Below are 18,045 nucleotides of genomic sequence, written 5' to 3'. Positions count from 1 at the left end.
TAAGCTCTGCAAATTGCAAATTTTAAGTTCTGCTAACAACTACAGAATTCAGTCTAATTAAAGAAAATAAGTTGAGCCAACAAAATGTTATATATTAACCAAATACACCTAGTGAGTCCAACAAAATGTTTTATGTTGTTCCAGCTACAATTGTTTAGTTCAGGTAATTATTCATTAGTATCCAAGTTGTCTGAACTATACATGTTATGCTTTATGAAGTAAATTCAAAATATACAGAATATAATTAAGTAATTGTGCATTTTATTTGCATGTCAAAAAGTAAACATAAAATATTACCAAACAGGCATATGAGAGCTGCTTTATAAATGTAATAAAAATTGAAACGTCGTCGAGTCAGGAGGACAAGAATGAGCCATGACACAAACGTTAGCTCAATGCTAATTTATTAGCAATACGCTAACGGCAAAAACACACTGGTTCTAAGGGAGGGGGGACACTAACACGCATACAACACACATCCAGGGAAACGGGAGAACTGACCGCAGAGCTGTATGTGGTTGGAAATAGTATCTAAAAAAGTACTTAATTAGAAATCGATTGGGCTTCAGCAAATGCTTAATTACTACGCAGATCTAGCTAGTTAGGTAGCTAACGTTAGTCCGCATGCTAACAGTTTGCCGCGAGGTAAAGTTAAATTCCAAACGGACAGTTAACGCGTGACGGTTAATTAACCGTTAATCGGTAGCTTGTCCTTGCCAACCACAACAGTATTAACACTAACATTACTAAACTCATAGCAAAGTTAAAACACTGAAAAACAACTTGTTGGCTTAGCTCTAGTTTTGATAACTATACGTTTGGAAAATATGTTGAAATACGACCTAGTTCAAAATTCAAACTCAACAAACACCACCAAGTTAGTGTGTTAGCTTAGTAAAGATCCACATTAACTTTACTCAGTGAACGTTTGAAGTCCTCTAGATAAACGGTGAAACGCTGGGTCTTCATTTTAGTTTTGGTGCAGAAGGCGCCAAGAAAATCTTCTCTCGAGCATGCGCATTAAGCCCCCCGCACACAGCGAGCAACTAGCTGAGCAAACGGTCACGCGTGCCCGTTTGCTCAGCTAGTTGCTCGCCGTGTGCGGACGCTTGAGACAGAATTCTCTGCCTCTTGAGCCTGTGAGACATTTATCTAACGTGTTTGATATTTTCTGGCACGCGTGCCCGAAATCTCACCGTGTGCGCTCGGCTGAGCAATTTGGCTCAGCAACTTTTCGTCACCAGCCAATTGGAAGCTCGCTTGGCGTCACATGACACCTCGGCGTTTACGCCGTTAACGGCGATCACTAATCAAAAGTAAAGAAAGAAGTTGAACAGATAATAAATGAGATATAAGATGACAACAACCATGAGATATAAGATAGTTAACATGACTTATTACATCGAATTTGGCGATAGAACAAGAAAATAATCATTTAATCAATTCGGTGTCGTGAAACATGTCTTTATGAAACACATAGCGCATTTGAAACACACAGCGGGGGGTGGCGTAAAATGTTACCGGGGTGTCAAATGGACACAGCGAGAAAAAAAGACATTTAAAGTGTGCAGAAACAGTCTAAATAGTCGTTTGAACTAACCTAGTGAAAACCAGGACATTAAATGATTTTTTTTTGCCGGGACCTAATATTAAAAAGAAGGAAAACCGGGACAGGTGGCAACCCTACTAGTGATGTGTCGTTCGCGAACGATCCGGCTCTAAGAGCCGGCTCTTTGAAGTGAACGATTGGAACCGGCTCCACAATGGGAGCCGTTTTAGGATCCTATTTGGGAGCCGCTTTTTCCTTCAGTATTGCGCTTGTGCTCTGCAAGTGCCACAGTGCCAGTTTTTTTCCAACATCGTTTTTATTTGTCCTTCGGTGCCTCGCTGTCTCTCCCTCTCCTTGCGCGTATTGCTCTGTTTCTGCCAGTGGTAGAGCATAATTGGCGCGTCGCGACCAGCGCGAGGGTCCGTGCGCCGAAAATGACGCAATCGCGGTGGCTCCGCCCCTGCGTGAGGACCCCCGTGCGAAGCGAGGTCGTGCACCTCTTCAGCGCAATGAACAAAGTTATGTATGCCGGGTTCATACACCTTTACAAGGTGGAATTCAAGCACTTGTACGTCACTTGCCATTTTCAATATTTCCCAGCACCTTAAACTTAAATATTTATACATGTACTCGAAATTATTCGAAATTATTCGCTTTTTTATCACATCGATTCAGTCAGAAATCTATTTGTTGTGAAACAAAATACAGTTACATTTTCAAGTACTTTAGCCTACTTTAGCACTTTTCAAACCTGGAGCACAATGCAATATTAATTTTCGTCAGGTAAAATCCTTTTTTTTCCCTGTTTTTTAGGGGTGTTTCTTTATACTACCACCCATATCGTTTCAGACAACACTGCAAAGAACTGCCCGCATGTCAAGCGTGTGCTCCACACATCTGACCAATCACACGCAGCTTTCAGTTAATAATGTGGTGGGAAAACACTGAAAGAAAAAGTCTCCACTTTTTTTGTGGAAACGGCAGGCAATTGGCCAAGCTGTATTGCGTTCTATTTTGTGATAATTTAATAATTGGTTATAATAAAACTTTTATTTATAAAGCATTGTTATGCAGCATTTTTACTTAACAATGTCAATAATGAAACAAAATGTTATAAAATTAGGTTTAAGCTATTAATTAATTAATAATGTAAAAAATATATATGGGGAGCCGTTTGGGAGCCGAAAAGAGCCGGCTCTCCACAGTAAGAAGAGCCATTAGAGCCGCATCTCAAAATAGAGCCGAAAATCCCATCACTAAACCCTACACCGAATAGATTAAATTATTATTTTATTCTATCGCCAAATTCGATGTAATAAGCCATGTTAACTATCTTATATCTCATGGTTGTTGTCATCTTATATCTCATTTATTATCTGTTCAACTTCTTTCTTTACTTTTGATTAGTGATCGCCGTTAACGGCGTAAACGCCGAGGTGTCATGTGACGCCAAGCGAGCTTCCAATTGGCTGGTGACGAAAAGTTGCTGAGCCAAATTGCTCAGCCGAGCGCACACGGTGAGATTTCGGGCACGCGTGCCAGAAAATATCAAACACGTTAGATAAATGTCTCACAGGCTCAAGAGGCAGAGAATTCTGTCTCAAGCGTCCGCACACGGCGAGCAACTAGCTGAGCAAACGGGCACGCGTGACCGTTTGCTCAGCTAGTTGCTCGCTGTGTGCGGGGGGCTTAAGTTTCACCACTACCATTATTGCTCGCCCAACACAGTTTTTTACTTTGGACTTGACATGTTGACTGAGAACCATAATGCTCATTCACTGAACACAAAATATTAAGTTGAATGGTAAAAATGCAGCAGCTGATGGCACAACTCGTTTTTTGTTTTTGGAGTAACAATTTTTATGTTTCATGCTTTGCCCACATAATTTTTTATATTCACAGAACATAAGCAAACAAAGATTTTTTACAGTGCAGGGTTGCCAACTCTCACGCATTGAGCGTGAGACACACGCATTTGACCGTCTTCATACGCTCACACACCACACATCCGATTTCTCACGCCGAAAAAAAATCTAGTTTATTTACCTGTGATCCATATCTATGATTCAATGAGTTACTAGTTCGCTCTGGCGCCAACCACCGGCGATCGATCGCGATATAATACTTAATTTGTGTCTATTTTACACCCCCCCCCCCCCCCCCCAATTTACACTCGCCACCCCCCTCAGGTTCAAATCTCACTCCAAGTGATCTTGAAAAGTTGGCAACCCTGGTTTAACTCTATTCTGAGGTTACATTTTAACGTAACCAAAATAATGTCGCATTTTGAAGAAGTTGCACACAAATATTTTTAAAGATCCTTTTGTAGGATCAGCGCACACCAGAATGAGCAGGGGATCTGGAGAGTTTTGAAGGGCTGGATCTACAGTGATTCCAAATCAAGAAAGGAGCCTGTGGCTCCACCCTTCCACGAGTGAGTGTTTGGGGCTTTAATGGAGCCTGTGGCTTTGTATGAGGATACATGGCCATGTGGGTCAGTGTTTGCATAGGCGGCTGGGACTGACTACTTGAAAGCCTTTAGGCTGTGCCTTTAGAAAAAGAATTCTTGGAAAAAGAATCAAAATATACGGAGCCCCTGAAGGGACATGGTGTAATTTTTTTTTCAGGTAAAAAAGTGGTGAGCACCCGATACTATCAGGTGAGTACCAGATACTATGTGGTGAGCACCAGATACTATCAGGTGAGCACCAGATACTATCAGGTGAGCACCAGATACTATATGGTGAGCACCCAATACTATGTGGTGAGCACCCGATACTATCAGGTGAGCACCAGATACTATGTGGTGAGCACCAGATACTATGTGGTGAGCACCAGATCCAGATACTATCAGGTGAGCACCAGATACTATGTGGTGAGCACCAGATACTATCAGGTGAGCACCAGATACTATGTGGTGAGCATTTTCTTGCACTCGGATGAGCACTACTTTGCAGTTTTGCCCAAGCTGCATGGATATTGGTGAGCATATTGAAATGTACTTTCAGCTAGGTCTAAAATATAAAGACATAACATTTATTCTTGCCAGTCGTCATGGATACATCATAACTGAGAGACATTTAAAACGCATTTTAAAGACTAAGGGTCTATTTCGTCGAAAGAACTACAGCAACATTGAGAAGTGCAGGTCAGCTCCATGGTTACAGGTGGATGCATGCCAAATGTCAAGAACATGGTTTGCATGTAAAGAAGGAAAACATTCGGCTAATCCTAAAGGCTCTGGATCCATATCTGGGGAAGTATTCTCCAAGCTCTTCATCCATCATGACAGAGATCACATTCATGTCAATCTGCAATGAAAACAAATATTTCATTTCAAAAAGACTTTAAAAAACATTGTTCTAAAGGTTCAAGTTTTAAGGAGAGGTTTCTGTGCCAGATCTTAAAGCTATCATAACAGTGAAATAATATGAAATGATACTTAATAAATAACACAAGGAAAAGTGTCCTTCTTTACTAGTTCTGATGTTGCATGTTTTCTTTACTGCAAAACACTATTCTCTCGAACCGCAATCCACAAGAACTACACTGGATTTCACTAAACTTATTTCTTTCAGTGTGGCAAAAGTAAACGGAAAGTTCATCTAACTTTAGCTATTATCCCAGAGCTAACGTTGGCTAGCGTCAGCTCGCTAGCTAACTCTAGCCATCTATGATGAGAAATGCACATAACAGGAGGTTTCTTTTTGCAAAAAAAACTGTTGGGCACTAATATTTAGGCTACTTTCACCAAGCCTAACGTAACATTATTCTCATTATATATGCTACCACTGGGCACTATCATTCGTAGGCATGGTATTAGCTTCCATTGCTACGCAGATGATACTCAGTTGTATATATCTTCTAATCCAGATGATACCACCACAACTCTCAAGATTGAGAACTGCGTCCAGGATATTAAAAACTGGATGGCGTCTAATTTTCTTAAACTAAATTCTGACAAGACTGAGGTACTGATTCTTGGGCCTAAAGCTGTTAGAAGCAATTGGGCTGATATTCCCCTTACCCTAGATGGTTTTTCAGTAACACCAAAATCTACTGCAAAAAGTTTAGGTGTCACTATTGATTCTGATCTTTCATTTGACACACATGTATGCAATGTCACTAAGGCTGCCTTTTTCCATTTACGTAATATTGCCAAGCTGAGACACTTACTTTCTTTAGCTGATGCAGAGAAGCTAGTTCATGCTTTTGTCTCGTCGAGATTGGACTACTGTAATAGTCTTCTAATTGGATGCTCTAAACAGTCCATAAAGAAGCTACAACTTGTACAAAATGCCGCAGCTAGAGTCCTAACCAAGGCTAGGAAATTCGATCATATTAGTCCCACTCTCGCTGCACTACACTGGCTGCCGATTAAATATCGCATTGAATTTAAAGTTCTCCTGTTAACCTATAAGGCGTTAAATGGTCTTGCCCCACAATATCTGAGTGAACTCATTGATTACTACAACCCATCTCGCCCTTTGCGCTCCCAAAATGCTGGATTTCTCGTAGTTCCAAAAATTAGTAAAACTACAGCCGGAGGCAGAGCTTTCTCTTTTAAAGCCCCTCAATTATGGAATAGCCTTCCAGCTCCAATCCGAGACTCTGACACAGTTCCAATCTTTAAATCTAGACTTAAGACTCACCTGTTTAGTCAAGCCTTCAGCTAAAATTCCCCTTGTAAGGTGTAGGGGCTTGGGGGCCCCCAGACGTTGAGATTTCTGGTGATCTGAGATGTTGATGCTGTCATCCAGCTGTGTCTTGGCATCACTCTATTTGTGACTATGACTTGACTGGAAAGCAATGTCTCAGTGAGCCCTCATGCCTGTGGTCACCTCTGAACCTCTCTCTTTAGTTATGCTGCTATAGATTAGTCTGCCGGAGCCACATGCTGATCACTGGCACGTGAGCTACGTACATTTAAATCAACGGTGGTTTAAATTCATGTCCACTCAGTCTGTATTATCTATCTTCTTGCATGGCTCTACCCAAGACGATTGGATACAGGCACCTGCAGGCACCTGGGGGATGGTCTGGCTGCCGGTGGATGTGCTGATACCGGGGTTCACCTGGGGAGTAACACTGCAGTCGGAGCCTACAATACCAGCATCACTGCTCCGACACGGAATGAAAGCCTGGCATTCATCAACAGACATTTACAGTGACAATATCAAAACCCAGAACTTTCAATTCTACCTTTTACCTAGTCTGATTGTGTGAATTATGTGTGACTTGTGTATTTGTGTGTTAACGGGCCGCCCAATGGAGGATGGGTTCCCTTTTGAGTCTTGGTTCTCCCGAGGTTTCTTCCTATTCCCCACCATCATAGGGAGTTTTTCCTCGCCACTGTCGCCTTTGGCTTGCTCATTAGGGTTCTGGACCCATAGTATTGTTAACCTTGTAAACCCTGTAAAGCTGCTTTGCGACAACTTGAGTTGTTAAAAGCGCTATACAAATAAACTTTGATTGATTGATTGAACATTATCGCAACCCTTCTAGCTGGCTAAGGTAGCTAGTTAGCTAGCTAGCTAACATTATCTAGCAAAGCCAACCTACATTTATATTTTTGAAAGTAATAAATTGGTAACATATTAAGGTTTTTATAGCTATCTAAACAAATAAGCTTACCTTGTCATCTTTAAGTCGCTCTATTTGTTGTTGTGCCACCTGTCGGGACTCTAAAAAGTCATAAATGTTTTCTTCCATGATGGAATGATGGAAGATTCTGAGCACAGCCTGTGCACAGAGTAGAAGTATGTGAAGGTGCTCACCACATAGTATCTGGTGCTCACCTGATAGTATCGGGTGCTCACCACATGGTATCTGGTGCTCACCTGATAGTATCTGGTGCTCACCACATAGTATCTGGTGCTCACCTGATAGTATCTGGTGCTCACCACATAGTATCTGGTGCTCACCTGATAGTATCTGGTGCTCACCACATAGTATCTGGTGCTCACCTGATAGTATCTGGTGCTCACCACTTTTTTACCTGAAAAAAAAATTACACCATGTCCATTCAGGGGCTCCGTAAAAGTATTTAAATTTTTGTTTATTTTTATTTATAATTAAATATCAGGGTTATAGTGGTTCTGCATGTCTGTATCTTCCTCTAACTGTAACTTCCTGTAACTTCCTCTAACTACTAACTATAGTTAGTCCCTCTCTCCCTACACTAGGTACCAGTGAAAATGCAATATGGTAAATGTAGTAAATGTCAGGCTAAATATATTAAAATGTGTTTTGGTCCTTGTGTACAACAATGCTAAAGAACTGGGGGGTATTCCAAGAAGCGGGTTAAGCGAGAAAACCGGGTAAATTAACTCAGAACTCACGGAAACTCGAGGTTTTCCGTTCCAGAAACCAAGCTTAAAGAGAACCTGAGTCAGTTACTATAGCAACTTATGCTCTGAAGCTAACCTGCTCGCTGGCAGGTTAACTTGGACCTGACCCAGAGTTACAAACACGTCATCATTACGTGTCCTTTCCTCGAGGATCATGTGGATATTGAAGCTCAGTTTATTCGCCGAGCTCTTCGTCAGGAACGCCTTATAAAACCCCGAATAGACTGGCCTACTATCATTTTCGGATTATTTTCTAACCTTTATAATACTTAATGAATAATGTACTTATCTTTAATGATAACAAAAATAACGTAGCTATTGTCACCAGCCACTTTCCTTCAAACTGGACATATATAGACTTACCTCCCCCTGACTATATCTCAGATTTGCCACCAGTCCAGAGACCAGTCCACCAGCCCTTTGGCACCATGCACTTTATCCCTGTCCCATTTACCTACCTCACACCCACTCACACACACTGTACATACTGTACTTATATTTTTATATTTCATACCTTATACTGTTATCTATTTTATTTTTTTTACCTTGCTTATTTAATGTCTATTGCCTGGCTTGCACCATGACCGTCTTGCACTATGTTGTCCTGCACTATGTTGTATGTAATTGCTGCTGTGATATTTTGTAGTATGTAATTGCACTGAGGCCTAGCCTAAAAGTGTTTCATTGTGCTGTACAACCCTGTTTCAGCATAATGATAATAAAGTTGAATTGAATTGAACTGACCGTTCTCCCCGTCAAGATCATATGTGATGCTTCCCACCTCATCACAAATGTTGAAGCCAGATGGCCAGGATCCATGTATGATTCCACACTGTACAACAAATCTGAATAGAGTAGGCCTGAGGTAGTTATGCTAGTCATTCACATGCAGTGTAATAGTTAAATCATTGCAAACCCTAGTGTGATTATAGGACACTATGATGGCCTCCTTCATGGAGACAGAGGGTATCCCTGTCTGTCCTATAGGCCTACCTTATGACTCCCTATTCAGATCCTGCACCTGGACCACAGTCCCGCTACAATCAGGCCTACAGCAAAACCAGGGCAAGAATTTAAATGACCCTAGGAATCCTTGAGCCCAGGTTCAAGTGCCTGAAGGGGCTCAGAGTAACCCCTGATAGGGCGTGCCACATAATAATGGCATATGTGGTATTAAACAACATTGCAACCATCCAGGAAGAGCGACAGTCTACCATCTCTGACATGCCCACAGATGAGGAACCTTACATGCATGTGGGTGACAACAGAGATGGTGGAGTTGTCAGAGACTCCATCTGCAATCACTGCTTTCCACATTAAATCATGCACCACCACCCACCCCACCATCCACCCTGTAACCTTTTAATATACATTACAGTCAAATTCACTGTTATGTTTCATTATTTCATTTTTACTGTAAATAAATATATTTTAGAATATATTTTAAGAATAAGATATAGTTATGTACAGCCATACCACTTTGTACAATATTCTTATACTTCATTTTTATCTGATGCCATGTGTGTTTCACACCACTCAGATTAGACCTGGAATTAGTAAGTGTTCAATTAAAAAATATTTTAAAACTCAATACAGTATTGTAAAGGTGGAGAAAATAATAATATAATCGCACCCTTCTGCTAAATATAAAAATATCATTTTCACTCACGCATTAACTCTGTTGGCAATTTTTTGACATGCTGACTGCCTTTCTCTAGCAGCTCTGAGTATGTCAGATCTGAGTAAGACAACTCAGAGTTCAGGGTTAAGTTTAGAGTTTGTTAAACCGGCTTTCTGGAATACCCCCCTGTACTGAAGGGTCTATTTATGAGTTAATGTAATAATTATGAAGAATTTTTACAAAGGAACTTTTTCTAAACTGCTTTCTACATTGTTTTGGTTGGATGCTCACCCATGAACTTGCTCTCAGTGGAATGGAGAGACCCAGAATAGGTGAAAGGCAGATGGACTGTCTTTTTACCCAGGACCCTTTGCTCTGATCATGCAAACCAGCAATTAATCACAGGTAAGAGTCACTTGTGAAATAGAGTGTTATGCTTAGGTTATATAACCAGGGAAGGTACACTTAAGATAAGATAGAGAGATACTTAGGATTTTTTTTTAAAGAACAAAAGAAAAACAGCTCGTCGAACAAGAAGTGCATTGATTGGCTGACGGGTGAGGCAGGGGAGGTGTGGTGCAGGCTTTAGGACCTTGGTTTGGATAGCCCACAGATCTCTGTGCTCTCTACATCTCAATGATATCTCACGCACACAAGTGTAAAGGCAGCACTGTGTAGGGGAGTCTCAAAGTCCTTCATAAGCCTACGTGCAAATCACAGCTCACCACACAGCTGTTCTTAAGCGCTTTGGGTATCCTGAAAGGCACTATATAAATTGAACATTCATTCATTTATTCTCAGAACATGGAGTGATTGTATTGCTAATTTACATAGTAAAACAGAGTTGCTGTATATTTTTTCTTTAATACATGTCATTGCATGTACTTTATCATTACCTGTTTTTGTTGTCTTTTGTCCTCCTGTTTTTCAGTTTAGTAACTGACAATTTCCACCCTCAGTCTAGCTGACGAGGACTTACATGATTCCTCTGAGACATGCTCTCTCATTGGCCAGGGCTAGGATCAGGGTTAGCTAGGACCCAGTGAGACACAGCAGAGGAGTTTGTTTCCTGGTACTGTGGAAACCACACACATTAGACTGGCTGTGCAACATGCAGCCAGACTGGTTTACAGAAATATACCTGCCCCTCCAATACTGGCACTTTTATAGAACTCATTAATTTCTGAAAAATAATACACAGTGATTGTGCTGTTCCATCTAAGGTCATTTGTCATTTTCGCATAGAAAGAATAAACCTTTCTGAAATACATCAAATAATCATACTATAATCTTATTGGCCCTCTTTATTTTCATTTTCAACCAATCACTTTTTCTACAGTAAACCTCTTTAAACAATATGATCACAGCCACAAAGCAGACAACATACTCCATCAGACACCATACGAAGTTACACTAAACCCAGGCTGGATTTTAATTTCCAGCAATCTTAAAGCAGCAGTTCCAATTGCAGTCCCACCTTAAAATGAAAAGTTAACTAGTCAACATTATTAAAAAAGTGTTGACATTAACAAAGACCGTGTATGCTTATATTTAGAGAAGGGAAAAAAACCCTCAAAAGAACACACACCAGTTGCTTGTGGTATAAACCCACATCACATTACATATTTATAAGAATTCACAATTTCTGCATGTACTATTGCCTGTCGTACGGAACATACTACAGGACTGTCAACTAATCTCAGGTGCTGAGAAATCAATCCATTATTTCTCCTAAGAGATTCATTTAAGAAGGAATCAGTTCAACTGATCCACATAATTTCCTTGAGCTTCACTCATCCATTTAATGAGGAGCCCTGAGCTAATGGCTGAGTTTAGGTGTTCATATAATCTACAGCAGTGACCAAACCACACCCTCATACCACCTTATGGACCAAGCAGATACCCCCCTTCCACTCTACCACCTGTATGTACAAGTGCATCAATTTATGCATTAATATGTGCCTCATTCCATCATGTTTAATGATGATTCAACAAATTTGTTGAACTACAAAAGACTGAACTAAACATGATCAATCTTTGGTTAAATGTTAATGACACAGAAAAACTACATTAAGATTCTGGTGGTCCGTGTCTGACAGGCTGTATATGAGGACACTGAAGATACACTGAAAATAAAACTAAAGGAAAAATAGGAAACAGGACCACCAAAAACTATTTAAAATGTGTACAAAAAAAGCAAAAAAAAAAAAAAAAAAAAAAAAATAAGCAAAGAACGCAACTGATAATAAAAACTATTTGGGGGTGTTCATGTTAACTTTGAACACCATCAAAAACACCCTTTAAAGAATCTGAGGAAGGAATGCACAGCTGGAGGGGTGTCTGGATGGGAAGGGATCCAGCCTGGTAACATCTCCAGACAAACTCACTGGCTGCCACAGATGTATTAGCTCAGCATTGTAGAGTTCTGAGTCGGATAAGGAGCAAAACACAGGCATGATGCTTTGCACATGCATATGCACGTCCAGCCACCCACCCTAATGCTGTCTTGTAAGCACAGAGCACCTCCTTCACCATACCAGTGTAAGTTCAGGATGAAGGCAGCACTTGAGCAATAGTGTCCTTGGCATTCTGGCTGAGTCTCTCAGGGAACTTCACTTCAAACTCTACTACGAGGTCACCACGACGCTCAGGGGTTTTAGGTAAGGGGAGCCCCTCCCCCGTAAATCGCCTCTTCATGCCCGGCCGAATAATGTCCTGGAGGGGCAGGGTGAGGGTGCGGCCGTCTAACGTAGGAGCCTTTACTGTGCAACCACAGAGCGCCTGAAAGAGCAACAGAAACATGCATTCAATGACAAACAAGCAATCAAGCAAATAAAATCTGTCCAAAAACAAAAGGTCTGAGGGTCAGACTGTGCTGGAGATGCCACATACCTCTTTGAGAGACACTCTAGCTGGGTAAATTATGTCAGAACCATTTCGTCTGAACACTGGGTGTGGCTTGTCTTTGACCACAAACACTACATCGGCAGGGATGTTGGTGGGCGTCTCATCGCCCTCCCTTGGGAAGGTAATCTTGGTCCCCTCCTTCCAACCTTTCTTCACCTCCACCGTGAGGATCTTGTCCTCAGACCGGGTCGTTCTGCCATCTGGGTTAAGCCGCTTACGGGAGATCTTCATCTTCTTGGTGCAGCCAGAGAGCACCTCTTCCAGGGTGACCCCAAGGTTGTGGGTCACTGCCGGATCCTGTTTCTTTTCCATCCGCCCAGAGTGGCCACCTTGCATGCCGAAGGTTCGCCCGCGACCCAGTCCACCCATGCCAAAGTTCATAAAGGGGTCATCTACGTCCATGTCGTCATTCAAACCACCACCAGGACGGCCAAAGAAGGCCTCAAAAGGGTTTCGACCTCCGAAGAACTCTGCAAACATGGCGTGAGGGTCGCCCTGGAACGTGTATGTGAAGCCAGGGCCATTTGTACCACCACCTCCGCCTGCACCTCCTTTCAGGCCTGCAGAGAGCAATGACAGATTAAAACAGTTTATCTTTTGCCAGTAGACTTATCAAGTCAACATAAAACGCATCACAGTAATGCAAACCACATTAGAGTAATGTACCACATACACAGTATTATAATCGGTCTTTCACAGATAACGTCAATCAAAAGTGTGTTTTGACTTTAATCGCCATTTTGGAGGTATTCTCTGGTCAATATGGTATTATGTTTGTGCATGCTTCTCCAGTTTGAGTATTTCATTAGTTACTTGAAAAGTTGCGTGTTAAAACTCGTGTTTACTGTACCATTAACAGGTATACCTCCAAACTGGCTAACGTCTCACGCACTTGACTAGCAAACACCGATATAAGGTTATGTAATTATGTAACCAATGCGTGTATTTTTCTCATAAATTAAATTGAATAACTATGATATAAGTAAAGCATTTTATAAAATACTATCTTCAAATCCATGAACGGTTCTGGGTTAGAAAGTTCAGGCGTCAGGCATGTCTAAAGGAATATTGCTGACGGCACTTCAACTGCCGTTTCGAGTCTGATCCAGAATCTTCCAGCAAGAGCTCCTTTCAAAACGCAAACGACGTAGGCGGCTAGGTTAGACATATAGGCAGTCTGCGGGGTGCTACGTGTAGCCGTTTATGGTTTTTGCTGTTTTTTTACGCCAATACCCGAAATGCACAACTCTAATGGTTAGCTATATGAAGACTGTGGTGTTGTTCAAAGTGCTCGCAACAACAAAAGGATAACTAACGCTAGTAAAAGGGCAAAGGCTAAAAGCCTGTTCGCTGTAGTGGGTTACGTTAGCCAACTAGTGTTATTAGTGTTAGTTTCGGGGCTGTCCTGCGATCGACATAATCGCTATAACTAGCTATGTTCGCCGTTTCAAACTAGAATAGTCGTATTAACCACTGGGAACTTCGGCCAAATCGCATCGTCGTCCCAGAAATGTTAGCGAAGGACAACAGATTTATCAACTGACAATAATAATAAATGGCAACAATAAAAGTTGTTTTAAGCGGTTATCCTTACCCTCTTCCCCAAATCGATCATATATGTCTTTCTTTTCGGGATCGCTCAAAACATCGTACGCTTCCGCGATCTCCTTGAATTTTTCTTCGGCATTCGGTGCTTTGTTTTTGTCCGGGTGATATTTTAAAGCTTGTTTACGGTAGGCTTTCTTGATCTCGTCGTCGGATGCCCCCTTCTGAATTCCCAAAATACTGTAGTAGTCCTTCCCCATCTTCACCATTTACGACGTTTTCGCCACAAAGTAGTCTTCTGTCCGGTTATATTCAGCGACGGTACCTCTCGTTAAGTGAACGCACGTCCAAACCCGTCTATCCGCCCCATCTCCTCCCTTTTAAAAGCGCACAGAAAGTTCGAGAATTTTCTGAAAGTGTCAAGAAGTTTCTCAGCGAGTTTCCCTCTGTCGACGTCACATAATTTACAAAACCGCGTCGTTGATTGGACGCGGTGAAAGCCGCGTGGAGACGTCACCGTCAACGAGTTCACGCAACGAGAAAAATGTTTAGTTAAATGTGGGATATTCCGTACCATTTTAATTAAAGTAATCACCAGTCAATGTGGCGTTGTCTCTCTTGAGCCTTGAACGAGCTTTTAATAAAAATAAAATAATAATAAACGAGTTATGCTTTAATGAATTGCTCAGCCTTGAAGGAGGGGATGAAAACACGTTTCAGTTTCACGTGAATGTTATATTGCCTTAACATATTCTAACTGCAGGTTATGTCCCAGTTTGCACCGCGTACCCTGTGCATTTAATAGATAGATCACGTAATACTCGTATACAATGATTAACATCGTTCTCCACGCGCATAAATTACCACCAACTGACCAAATAACTTCTAATCACATTTTAGAATAAACGGCATACGCTGATTTCTTCTGCAACTTCATCTTTTATAATGATAGTAATAATAATGTTATTATTGTTATATATTACGTATATTATTCATTAGATATTATAGCTGTGGGTATCATAAATATTAGCCCTCCTACTCTAGTTGATTGCACCAATAGCAGAAGCTAGCGATATTTGTTGGCTGTTTATTTGTCCAATAATCGGTCACTCAGCTGCATCTTAACGAATTTCAATTGGTTTAAGAGGACAAAAGGAGAAACAACGTACGAAGCAGAGACCGTGTACAATCACGCATGACTTCTGGTTCGTGCGTCGACACGCTCAGCGCTCATTGGACGGTGTGATGTCTGGCGATGACTCTGATTGAACGTTAGACCTGTCAGACATCTTGGACGACAAAGAGTTTAAACTGCAGAAAAATGAAGCATTACGAGGTAAGACAGTTTCCATAATTTCTCAGACTATCAAATGTTTTTTTTTTCTTAAACAGAGGTTTGTAGTACTGATATAAACAACAAAAATATGTTGGAGAGTGCGAAATGCTTTGGTGTGCAAGTAGGTAGCTAGATGAAAGGTGATTAAGGGGCATTAGACGCACTTGTCGGTGCAGTCGTTCAAGATCGTGCTTTGACCTAATCGCACGAGATTGCACAACAACGAACGCCGACCTACACGACTGTGGTAGCTGCACTAAAAACTATAAATACACTTTACTGTTTAAATATCTGCGGATGTAATGTTAACTAGCTAGCAGTTTCATTCATTCACTAGTGGCCCACCATAACACCGTGTTTTGAAACTGCAAAGATAACAGGCCTAACATTTCTTCACTCTTAGTCAGCTGGCGATGGTGGTGGTTTGGTACACAGGCTGTAGGTTTTTTATTAGATTATTACGCCCTCGTCGTAGCATCTCAATCAAGTCAGTTTTTCGTAAATTCTCTAGAAATTAAATCATATTATTTCTATAGCAACTATACTAAATGTATTTAGTAGGCTACAATCATGGTTATTTTAAAAATGTGGTCAGACTGGCGGTAACTGTCAAATAGTTTAGCTACGAAAACCACGCATTTGCTGTAAGATTGGCGGACGTTTGGCATTATGTTTAATACGAGAATATGATATAATGCTCGAATTGCTTTTATTTTTAAAATGTGCCCAGCTAGGTAACTCGCACGTTTGCAGATTCATAATCATGTTGCAGACACATAGCTACTAGCTTGTAACTAGTTTTCTTGCATTTTAATATACAGTAGTCCGTCCACAGAGGGGAGACAGAGTAAATGTTATGCCAACTTTTACACAGAAGCAGGATAACGGTCACATTTTTAATAACTGGTTTCAACAATAATCCGATAAGAAAAACTTAACAGCAACCTTTGTGAAACTCGCGTCTAAACAGATAAAGGACAACCGAGAATAACAACACCGACCTGATGTCACAGTGAAAGGAAACTGAAGCGCTCTTGTCTCTCCGTACCAACCATGTCGGATAGCTTTCATTAAGTCCTTTCACACGTCCCGTACCATTTCGAAATGACCAAGCTGTGGGATTTGCCCTCTCAAAAGGGAGGTTCTGTCTCTACTAACACCCCCTCCTTCCCCGCACATGGTTTCAAGTTATTATTAACTCTCCCGTGTGTATGTGAGTGTAGACAGACTACAAATCTAGCCACACAAACTGCAAATGCCTCAACCTTAACACGGTTTAAAAAAAAATAAAAGGATGCATCATTACTGCATTGGATAAGTGACACTATGAGTGCCGTAACTATTCTAAGCATTGTGCTGGTACTGGCCTCGTGGTGCCTCTCTGTGACCTCACCCACTGTCCTGTAGACCATGGGGGGGTGGCACATTTTGAAATGCCCTTCATTTTACTTTGAGTATACAGAGTCTAATTGGAGCTTTGCAGATGCTTTGCTGTTTGATCCCCTCTTGACTAAAGAGTGTACGTTTTGTAGGCAGGTTATAATTAGTACCATGATAAGGGAAGGTGAGATAGAGAGAGGGTTTTCTTCGTGTGTGTGTGTGTGTGTGTGTGTGTGTGTGTGTGTGTGTGTGTTTGCTCAAGTTGTATAAGTGTGTGTGTATATATATATATATATATATATATATATATATATATATATATATATATATATCACTCAAAATGTATTTATATAGCACTTTTTACAACAGTTGTTGTCAGAGTCCATGCCCCCAGAAAACAAGCCAAGGATGGCAGTGGATGGGGGGGGGGGGGGGGGGGGTCGTCATCCTCTTCTGGCCAATGCCAGTCACCATGACAACAATAATTGGACAGATACATAAACAAAGAAGTTGTGTCTCTATGTTGTGTGGTGTGTGTTATATATATAAGAGAATAATATAGCCTAACAAGTACAAAGCAAGATTCTGTAAGTATATATATATATATATATATATATATATATATATATATATATATATATATATATATATATATATATCTTACAGAATCTTGCTTTGTACTTGTTAGGCTATATTATTCTCTGTGATCGTTATTTGTCTCTTTGAGACAAGGGAATAAAGCTCCTGAACAAGACGGATTGTTTATGGTTTTTAGATATAAAACGTTTTATTTTCTTCCTTCTAAATTTGTGTGTGCAATTATGCATGTGCTTGTACAAACAGCCAAGAGCAGAGGAGAGAGAAAGACAAATGGGTGGAGTCTGGAGCAGAGAATGGTAGTGGGTGGAGTCTGGAGCAGAGAATGGTAGTGGGTGGAGTCTGGAGCAGAGAACGGTAGTGGGGCGTGGGGAGGGAGACTGAAACGTCCACAGCTGACTGGCTGGGTCCCGCCTGACTCTTGGTTTAGAAGGTTGTTTTAGAAGCGCTGTGGCAGGGACACGTGAAGCGTGAAACCACAGAGAGACCACAGAGAAATTAGGCACACAGACAGAGTAGAGAGGAATCATGGACACATTGGCTTTAGAGGCCACCCAGCCCAAAAAGGCTCAGAACGGGGCAGCGCCCACAAGCCCCCTGCTCCCTGTACCGACAAAACGCAAGCCAGCCAAGAAGGCTAAGAAAGCTGTTGTCTTTTTTGAGGTGGAGATTCTGGACGCCAAGACCAAGGACAAGCTATGCTTCCTGGACAAGGTAAGAAGGCCCCACCCACTTCACCCTCCAACATTTCTGCATGCCC

General features: G+C 41.3%; 1 protein-coding gene across 2 annotated transcripts; it reads right to left on the bottom strand.

Moving 5' to 3' along the window:
- Nucleotides 1-10,809: 10,809 nt before the first annotated feature.
- LOC143490860 (dnaJ homolog subfamily B member 1-like) lies at nt 10,810-16,443 on the bottom strand. 2 transcript variants are annotated; one of them, XM_076989372.1, is made up of 3 exons: nt 16,310-16,443; nt 12,413-12,987; nt 10,810-12,301 (listed from the first exon to the last, which is right to left on the bottom strand). In XM_076989372.1, the coding sequence occupies exons 1-3, from the start codon at nt 16,377-16,379 to the stop codon at nt 12,068-12,070; spliced, it is 879 nt and encodes a 292-aa protein (XP_076845487.1). In that variant the 5' UTR covers nt 16,380-16,443; the 3' UTR covers nt 10,810-12,067. The 2 variants fall into 2 exon arrangements, with proteins under 2 accessions (XP_076845487.1, XP_076845486.1); XM_076989371.1 differs by lacking the exon at nt 16,310-16,443 and adding an exon at nt 14,022-14,379.
- Between the last annotated feature and the right edge of the window lie 1,602 nt (nt 16,444-18,045).

This window comes from Brachyhypopomus gauderio, unplaced genomic scaffold (genome assembly GCF_052324685.1).
Source record: "Brachyhypopomus gauderio isolate BG-103 unplaced genomic scaffold, BGAUD_0.2 sc67, whole genome shotgun sequence".
In the NCBI taxonomy this organism is placed as follows: domain Eukaryota; kingdom Metazoa; phylum Chordata; class Actinopteri; order Gymnotiformes; family Hypopomidae; genus Brachyhypopomus; species Brachyhypopomus gauderio.
Note: the sequence above shows the minus strand (reverse complement) of the source record. Positions and strands in the feature narration are given on the sequence as shown.

What these genes read in the sequence shown, in the direction of transcription:
- LOC143490860 (XM_076989371.1), bottom strand. Translation starts at nt 14,241, where the DNA reads ATGGTGAAGATGGGGAAGGACTACTACAGTATTTTGGGAATTCAGAAG. An exon ending in TGATCGATTTGGGGAAGAGG is followed by an intron (nt 12,988 to 14,021) that starts GTAAGGATAACC and finishes TGCTCTCTGCAG; the next exon opens with GCCTGAAAGGAGGTGCAGGC. An exon ending in CTAGAGTGTCTCTCAAAGAG is followed by an intron (nt 12,302 to 12,412) that starts GTATGTGGCATC and finishes TTGCTCTTTCAG; the next exon opens with GCGCTCTGTGGTTGCACAGT.